Source organism: Myotis brandtii, unplaced genomic scaffold (assembly GCF_000412655.1).
Source record: "Myotis brandtii unplaced genomic scaffold, ASM41265v1 scaffold1956, whole genome shotgun sequence".
NCBI classification, from domain to species: Eukaryota; Metazoa; Chordata; class Mammalia; order Chiroptera; family Vespertilionidae; genus Myotis; species Myotis brandtii.
Genome location: NW_005357294.1, coordinates 117052 through 126770, shown reverse-complemented (window position 1 = coordinate 126770; position 9719 = coordinate 117052). Strand labels below are relative to the sequence as shown.

The window sequence follows — 9719 nt, the reverse complement described above, 5'->3', positions numbered from 1 at the left end:
AAAATGTGGCCAAAGTCGTGAACAGACACATCACGGGGATGATACCGGTGGCAGCACGCATGTGAAAAGGTGCTCAGCCCCGCCACGCAGGACGAAATGCAGACACATGTACACGGCTGGGAGGGATTCCGTGTTAGGGGGTGACAGTGGCGTGTGGATGAGGATGTGGAGCTACTGGACCCTGGCACTGTGGCAGGAGTACAAAATGGTAGTCAGTGTGGAGAAATTTGTTGGCAATTTTTTTTAAGTCACCCGAGCACATGCTTTTATTGATTTTTTTAGAGAAAGAAAGGGAGGAGGAGAAAGAAACATCAATGTGAAAGTGATGCATTGATTGGCTGTCTCGCACACACACTCCAACTGGGGACCGCGCCCACCATCTGGGTATGTGCCCCAACTGGACTCAACCCAGCCACCTTTTTTTTTCTTCTTTTTTTTGGGTGGGGAGGGCAGAGGTGCGAGGGCAGGAATGAGTTCCAGTTCCCCTCAGTCAAACCAGCCACCTTTTGGTGTAGGAAGAACGCGCCAACCAACCGAGTCACACTGGCCGGGAATGGCGACTTTTTATCAAGTTAAAAACAGTTATAACAGCAATTCCTAGTCACTCATCCAAGAGAAATAAAGAGGCATTTCCGAATACTTGTACACCAATGTTCATCACAGTTTTATTCTTAACAGTCCAAGCTGGAAACTCGAATTTCTAACAGATGAATAATAAATGATGGTTTATACAATCAAACATGACTCAGCAAAGAGAAGAGCTACTGCAGCTAGAAACTACACGGGGTTGTCTTTTAAAACACGCCAAAATGGAAAGGAGTTAGACACACAAGATTACATACCATGTGCACCCACTCCTACCAAGTCCTAGAATAAGCAAACTTATTACACCGACCGACAGTGGATGTTTGGGGCTGGGGTGGGATTAACTGAGAAACAGCCAAAGGGAACCTTTTGGGCAATAGAAATGTTGCTTCCTGGTGATGATGGTGGTGACACAGGAGTACGTTAAATCCACACCTGAAATAGGTGTTTTCACTGTGTGGAAACTGGACCGCAACAAAGTTGGTTAAAATGACCTGGTCGTACCAGTGTCTGCACTGCAGATGGCAAGTTCTCCAGAGAGTTCTGCAGCCCTTTTAAAATTACTTACTCCCTTGGGGCTTCTGGGATTGCTGAAATTTGTTAACTCAAAATATGACTTCATTGGCAGAAAAACCCAAGAACTTACACAATTTCACAAGTGGGTGTTCTGGTTAATGTATAGATAAAGGAAATGCAGAGGCAACAACTAATGGCTTCACTAGCCAGTTATCTGTTGTGTAATGAACGCGCCTGCTTCTGAACAGCTCCATGCAACTCCCTGCTTCTGCTCGAATTCCTTCATTCCATCTTCTCTAGCTGACAAACATCTAATCTCCGTGGACCAGTTCAAAGGCGATGTCAGCCACCTCCTTGCGTTCGCTCCTGCACAGCCAGGAACGTGTCTGTCTCCACATGTTGCTCACTGTGCCGTGACCTGGCTTCCCTAGAGACCTGGAATGACCTCGGGTTCCACGTGTCTTTCTCATGTTTTCCCAGGACTTACCACTGGTCCTTACAGGTCAGAACATTTTCAAGTCATCGACAGGAGCCAGCGAGTAGAAAAGAGAGAAGAGTTGAGTTCAGGCCTGGACTGCTCAGAGGCGGAAGTCAGGTCATGTGCTGGGCCTCTGCCCTGGAGCGAGCCAGAAAGATGCACAGACAACTAAGCGCAGACAGTGCTCCGCAGCCGGGGCCTGGCCATGGCTGAGCTCAGCACAACCTGAGGGCACGGGCACACTGGCCACCACCTGTGACTTCTGGCTTGAGGGCGAGCAGACGTGGACGGGGCGCAGAAGGCATTCCCAGCAGCCCAGCAGGTTACACTTTACAAAGCAAGGACAAAATCCAAGCATTTTAAAATAGCAGCAAAAAGGGACAAAGCTGGAGAGGCACCACTTACACAGGTATGGGGTGGGCTTTTTTTATTGTCCTGCGCTAGACACCAGGGACACAAATCAGTCAGATATAACTGTGTCCACAAAGAATCAGCAGTGCAATAATGAGACATATATAAAGACACAATTCTTATATATCAAAGTAAATGCAGTAACAGGGTGAGAATGACGACACAAGCCCAGCAGTGGAAGAGGCTGAGCCTGACACGATGCCTGGGTGAGTAGCCAGGGGAGGAGAGGGAGAGCGTTCGAACAAGGACGGAGGCCAGGGCGCAGGGACAGCCTGGATCCGAGGAATGTCCGTTAGTGCTGCTGCAACACTGAGTGAGGTGGTGGGAGACGAGGCTCCAGGAAGCAAAAGACCTTAGGATGCAGGGAGAGAGCTGAGAATGTGCCCAAGGACCACAGGGAAGCCCCCGCGGTTCTCCCACTGCCTGCTGATCAATCTCAATTGCTCCATCAACTGTTTCATGAGTGGGCACATCGTTCTCTAAGGGGACTTAACCCGGGGGCCAGCTATGATTGTGCAGGAACATCTAGAGACCTAGCTCCTGGCCCCCACTGTTGCAGCTCAGGCAGCGGTCTTCAGGTAGCTCTCCCGAGGACACAGGTTCCTGGCCGAGGTCAGTCCAGCATGGCTGCACACGCAGGTGGCAGCCCACTCCTAAAGCAGCCCCAGCCGTGACTCTGGGAAATGCTGACATGTCCAAAGGCACATGAGCCACAACACTCATGCCACCCGCTTGCAAACATCGCTGACCTGGAGAATAATTATAAGTCATCTGTGTGACCCCCTTGACTTACAGATTTCCCACCCACATGTGCGGGGGTCTTACTCAAGGGAAGCCCCTCTTGAGTAAGACCTTGATTATTTTTAAAGTTCGGGTTAGAGTGGAAATCTTTCCCATATTGACTACAATCGTACAGTTTCTCTTCAGTGTGAATTTTCTGGTGTTGAAGGAAGTTTGACCTCTGAATAAACCCTTTCCCACAATAGCTACACACATAGGGCTTCTCTCCAGTATGAATGATCTGGTGCAGAAGCAGCTTGGAGCTCTGGATGAAGGCTTTCCCGCAGTCCTTACACTCAAAGGGCCTGTCCCCCGAGTGGATTTTCTGATGTTCGGTGAGATGAGCTTTCTGGAGAAAAGCTTTGCCACACTCCTTGCATTCGTATACCCTCTCTCCAGTGTGAATTTTCTGGTGTCGAATAAGGTACGAACTCAGGAAGAAAGCTTTCCCACATTCATTACATTCGTAGAGTTTCTCTCCAGTGTGAATTCTCTGATGCTGAGTAAAGTTTGACGTCTGGCTGAAGCGCTTCCCACACTCGTTGCAAACATAAGGCCTCTCTCCAGTGTGGATCCTCTGATGCTGGATAAGCTTTGAGCTCCTGATGAAGGCTTTGCCACACTCGTTACATTCAAAGGGCCTCTCTCCAGTGTGAATTCTCTGATGTTCGATGAGGTCTGAGCGATGACGGAAGGCCTTTCCACATTCCTTACATTCATACTGTTTCACTTCTGTGTGGATCTGATAATGTCGAATGAGGCTTGAGCTCCTAATAAAGGATTTCCCGCATTCATTACACTCATAGGGCCTTTCTCCTGTGTGAATCCTTTGATGTCGAATGAGTAGTGAACTCTGACTAAAGCCTTTCCCACATTCTTTGCATTCAAAAGGCCTCTCCCGGGTATGGACGCGCTGGTGTCGAATCAGGTCTGAGCTGTGACAGAAGCCTTTCCCACACTGAGTGCACTTGAACGGCTTTTCTCCTGCGTGTGCTCTCTGATGCTCAATGAGATCTGCATAGTGAGTGAAGTCTTTCCCACAAGCATTGCACACATAGAGTCGTTCTCCGGTGTGAACACTCTGGTGCTCAACAAGGTGGGAGCTCTGGCTGAAGGCTTTCCCACACTGGTCACCTCTGTAAGGTTTCTCCCCGGTGTGAGAAATCTGATGTCTAACTAGGTCCGCAGTAAACGGGAAGCTTTGGCCACAGTTCCCACATGGGTGGGCTTCCCCTTCCATAAGCTCTCTCTGGAGGAGGAGGAGGTCTGAGCTCAGAACGGGGCCGCCTCTGCACGCACTTCCCACCTGGACCGCCTCTCCTGTTTGGGTCTTCCAGTGAGTAACTGCCACCGGCTTGCGGCCTCCCTCCCGAGACGGGGGGCTCTGCCCTTCCAGGTTTCCCAACAGCCCTCCGAATCCTGGTGCAGAGACCCCCCCAGACTCAGGGGCAGGGGCCTCCATCACTGTGCGTGTTTCTGACAGTGTCCTGTGCGGATTTCCATTCTCAGAAATGCAGACGCCAGAGGCACCTTCTCATCACCAGTTCCTACATCAGAATCTGAAATAAAACAGAGTAAGGTCCTCTTCCGCCTCATTAATAGACAGGAATCCGCTGGAGCGGGTGGGGCTGAAACACACACCTACCGAGAGGAAAGTGTGTCCTCTGCTCACACTCTCGACCCAACGCACGTCCCCCACACACTCATCTCACCCCAAACAGCTTCCCACTTGGGAAGGCTTCTTTGGGGCTCCACCATCCAACCCCAGAGGACAGACGGTTGGGTGGCCAATGGGTAGGGGTAGGGCTTTAACTACCAAAATCAAGATGTATTTCCAAAGACACAAATAGAACAATCTTACCACCTCTTTGATGTCCCTCATTCCTTCATGTCCTCCCAGTTCTGAACCAGTGAGGCAGGTGAAGAGCGAAAGGTTCCCTCCTCGCCAGCTTAGCCCCCATGTCAGTGTGTTACACATTCATTCTGGTTATATATGAAAACCCTTTTCGTGCATCGCTTCTCAGACTTTCGGCACTTTGGGCCAAGATCAAGTGTAAAACCATTCTCTCGCATATCAACCCCGACGCCCTGCCCCTTTCGTCCTCTATCAGACCTGCACAGGGAAACCCGCTCGGGTTGAATTCCACTTGCTTCCTGTCTATGTGTGCATCTCTACATTCTTTTTGTTGTTAATCTTCACCCGAGGATACTTTTTTCCATTCTTTTTTTTAAGAGAGTGGATGCGGAGGGTGGGGGGTGGGGCGGGGAGGGGGACACGACAAAAAGAGAAACATTGATGTGAGAGATATTGATTGGTTGCCTCCCCACACACCCAACTAGGGCCAGGGATCAAACCTGCAACCCAGGTACATGCCTTGACTGGGAATCGAACCCTCAACCTCTTGGTGTGTGGGCTATTGCTCCAAACCACCAAGTCACACCAGCCAGGACTGAGCTCTCTACCTGCTCTTTACAATGTAAAATATTTATATTTAGAATTAGGCAGCTGGACTGTTTAGATGATTCCAACTTTGTTGGCAACATCCAAAGCACCACAGTCAGGAGCCAGTCGAACACATGCCTGTGACTGAGGGAAGCCACCCTGGTGCCACCAGGGAGCCTGGCTGGGATGCAGGGTGGCCAGTGGGCTAAACTGCAGCAGAGACTGAAGACTGCCCAGCATCCCTGCTTCCTTTGAAATCAATATATATTTTTATTGATTTCAGAGAGGGAGAGGGATGTGCCCTTGACTGGAACTGATTTTGGACAGTCTGCAGGCCGATGCTCTATCCACTGAGCCAAATCGGCTAGGGCTCCATTGACTTTTACAGAGAGTGGAAGAAGGGGGGAAAGACAGAAATATCGATGTGAGAGAAGCACATCGTTTGTTTGCCTCCTGCACGAGCCCTGACTAGGGCCCGGACCAGGGAGGAGCCTGCAACTGAGGTATGTGCCCTTGACTACAATCGAATCTGGGACCCTTTGGTCCACAGGCCAATGCTCTATCCACTGGGCTAAACCAGCCAGGGCAGCACTTGAGATTTTTGTAGGCACATGGCCACCCACCCAGCCAATGACTCCATTTCCCAGAGTCCCCTGAGGCTGGGTGTGACCCTGTGACGGAGGTGCAGCAGGGAGACGGGAACGGCACATGGCCTGTCTCCCTCCCCACGGGACATGTGGATGGGGCCCAGCAGCCAGGCTCTGGGAGGGCGAGGGGCACAGCCAGCGCCTGCCTGTGCGGAGGAACCGGAGAAATCAAGTTTCCTGCTGGAAACACTAGTTCTGAATCTGTTACAGCAACTTGAACCCACGCTGAAACAGGCTCACAGGCTACCTAACCGCTGGAGGCCACACACCACCAACCGACAACGCTGAGACGCTGGGCACACGATGTGCCAACGGGTCTGGCGACACCGCTTCCTGCAGCCGTGGCCACTCGGCGTGGCCGTGACGCAGCCTGTAGACCACGCCTTGTGGCGGTCACAGAGACGTTTTTCTCCTTAAAGGCCCACTAACTTGGTAAACCTCCAGCAGTTCAACAGGTAAGTACTGCTAACTGCTTATACACATCTACCCAGACCTCTCCTTAAAGTCATCCACTCACCTACACACAATTTTTAAAAATAAAGACGAGCCCTGGCCGGTTTGGCTCAGTGGATAGAGCACTGGCCTGCAGACTGAAGAGTCCTGGGTTCAATTCTAGTCAAGGGCACATGCCTGGGTTGTGGGCTCGATCCCCAGTAGGAGGCAGCCATTCAACGATTCACTCTCATCTTTGATGTTTCTATCTCTCTCTCCCTCTCCCTTCCTCTCTGAAATCAATAAAAAGATAATTTTAAAAAAGCAAGAAAAGGAAAGAAAAGAGAAAGAAAGACGGGATCACACCAGGCCCTCCCACCCGGGACCTCCCACCCGTGCCCTGGCATCGAGTTCCTCCTGTGGACACCGGCTGCCTGGGACGCGTCCCTCACTGAGTCCCTCGGCAGATGAGGCCGGAGGAGCACTGGTCCCGCATGCCTGGCGGCCGGGGACGGTGTTCCCTGAGGTGCAGAGGGCGCGACTGAAAGGCGTGGGAGCACCTCTAGGCACACAGTCCCCCCTCCTCCCCGGGGCAGCTCTTCTCGGACCAGCCTGCAGCATGGGGGGGGGCGGCAGCCCCCCAAGGAGAGGCTGCAGCCAGCCGGTGCCGCCTGTGAGCGGCAGGACAGCCTAACTGGCACTCGGCCTGGGAGCTCAGTGCCGCTCCATCCCAGCCGGTGGCCAGCAGAACCGTAAGGCGTCGCTCTTCACCGGCCTCACTGGTTCGGAACTGGGGGGAAGAGGGGTGCCCCTGGAACCTGAACCAGGCACGGTCCTTCGCAGCGGACCTGCACTCTCTCCAACACCCCTGCAAACCTGATGAGCTGCCACTGCCATCAACCTGTGCTCCTGCCACTGCGAGAGGGACCTGTGCACTGGTGTGCGCTTCCCTGGTTCTCACCACCATCCTCACCACCATCCTTCTCACCACCACCCTTCTCACCACCATCCTTCTCACCACCATGCTTCTCACCACCAACCTTCTCACCACCATCCTTCTCACCACCACCCTTCTCACCACCATCCTTCTCACCACCATGCTTCTCACCACCAACCTTCTCACCACCATCCTTCTCACCACCACCCTTCTCACCACCATCCTTCTCACCACCATGCTTCTCACCACCAACCTTCTCACCACCATCCTTCTCACCACCACCCTTCTCACCACCATCCTTCTCACCACCATGCTTCTCACCACCAACCTTCTCACCACCATCCTTCTCACCACCACCCTTCTCACCACCATCCTTCTCACCACCATGCTTCTCACCACCAACCTTCTCACCACCATCCTTCTCACCACCACCCTTCTCACCACCATCCTTCTCACCACCATGCTTCTCACCACCAACCTTCTCACCACCATCCTTCTCACCACCACCCTTCTCACCACCATCCTTCTCACCACCATGCTTCTCACCACCAACCTTCTCACCACCATCCTTCTCACCACCACCCTTCTCACCACCATCCTTCTCACCACCATGCTTCTCACCACCAACCTTCTCACCACCATCCTTCTCACCACCACCCTTCTCACCACCATCCTTCTCACCACCATGCTTCTCACCACCAACCTTCTCACCACCATCCTTCTCACCACCACCCTTCTCACCACCATCCTTCTCACCACCATGCTTCTCACCACCAACCTTCTCACCACCATCCTTCTCACCACCACCCTTCTCACCACCATCCTTCTCACCACCATGCTTCTCACCACCAACCTTCTCACCACCATCCTTCTCACCACCACCCTTCTCACCACCATCCTTCTCACCACCATGCTTCTCACCACCAACCTTCTCACCACCATCCTTCTCACCACCACCCTTCTCACCACCATCCTTCTCACCACCATGCTTCTCACCACCAACCTTCTCACCACCATCCTTCTCACCACCACCCTTCTCACCACCATCCTTCTCACCACCATGCTTCTCACCACCAACCTTCTCACCACCATCCTTCTCACCACCACCCTTCTCACCACCATCCTTCTCACCACCATGCTTCTCACCACCAACCTTCTCACCACCATCCTTCTCACCACCACCCTTCTCACCACCATCCTTCTCACCACCATGCTTCTCACCACCAACCTTCTCACCACCATCCTTCTCACCACCACCCTTCTCACCACCATCCTTCTCACCACCATGCTTCTCACCACCAACCTTCTCACCACCATCCTTCTCACCACCACCCTTCTCACCACCATCCTTCTCACCACCATGCTTCTCACCACCAACCTTCTCACCACCATCCTTCTCACCACCACCCTTCTCACCACCATCCTTCTCACCACCATGCTTCTCACCACCAACCTTCTCACCACCATCCTTCTCACCACCACCCTTCTCACCACCATCCTTCTCACCACCATGCTTCTCACCACCAACCTTCTCACCACCATCCTTCTCACCACCACCCTTCTCACCACCATCCTTCTCACCACCATGCTTCTCACCACCAACCTTCTCACCACCATCCTTCTCACCACCACCCTTCTCACCACCATCCTTCTCACCACCATCCTTCTCACAACCATCCTTCTCACAACCACAACCACCCACACAGCTCAGGAGGTGGCTTCCTTAAGGCCACCCCGACTACTGGTGCCGCCCCCTCCCCTCCCCTCCCCACAGCCATTCAGCCGCTGCTCCCAGGCCTCTGCCCAGGACGCCGACACCCTTCTTCTTTGCTCACGCGCCCAGTGTCCTCGCACCTGCCATCCTCCAGGCCCCGGCAGCACCGCACAGGCCGGACAGCTCCCTGAACTGCTTTCGGAGGCACCGCCTGTCAGGGGTCAGCTGCGCCCTGACCACCCTGCCACCTCCTCACCTCCTGCTCACACGCTGCCTGGGCCTCCCTCTCATTCCCGAGGCCGTTCCCGGAGTCAGGGACCCATCCCGGCGCCCCGAGAGGGACTGGGGCCGCGTGTAAGAAAGCAGAGCAACCCCCGCTCCAACTTCTCTGTAAGCGATGCGGGGGCTTCCGCCAGGATCAAGATCCTCTCACCCCCGCCCGGCCGGGGGCTCCGCGGGTGAGCACCGACTATGGACCGGGAGGTCACGGTTGATTCCCGGTCAGGGTCAGGGTCAGGGTCAGGGCACGTGCGGCTTGGGCTGCGGGCTGATCCCAGGGTGCGGCGTGCAGGAGGCAGCCGATCAGTGATTCTCTCTCATCATTTATGTTTCTCTCTCCCTTCCTTTCTGACATCAATAAAAACATTTAGAAAAGAAGAAAAGACGCTCTTACAACATTGCAGCTGTGACAGGGGCCAAAGCCCAGCTCCGGGAGAGCAGCGAGTTATGCCTGGAATCGCGGGGAGGCCGGCATCTCTGGCCGCTGCTGCCTTTCC

General features: G+C 53.5%; 1 protein-coding gene across 1 annotated transcript; it reads right to left on the bottom strand.

The window, feature by feature from the left end:
* Positions 1-640: 640 nt before the first annotated feature.
* On the bottom strand, positions 641-4958 carry ZNF623 (zinc finger protein 623). The gene has a single exon (XM_005865025.2). It carries the CDS (start codon positions 4230-4232, stop codon positions 2751-2753), a length of 1482 nt encoding a protein of 493 aa, XP_005865087.2. The 5' UTR covers positions 4233-4958; the 3' UTR covers positions 641-2750.
* Between the last annotated feature and the right edge of the window lie 4761 nt (positions 4959-9719).

Bases quoted from the DNA above. Each gene is read 5' to 3' on its own strand.
- ZNF623 (XM_005865025.2), bottom strand. From the start codon at position 4,232: ATGGAGGCCCCTGCCCCTGAGTCTGGGGGGGTCTCTGCACCAGGATTC.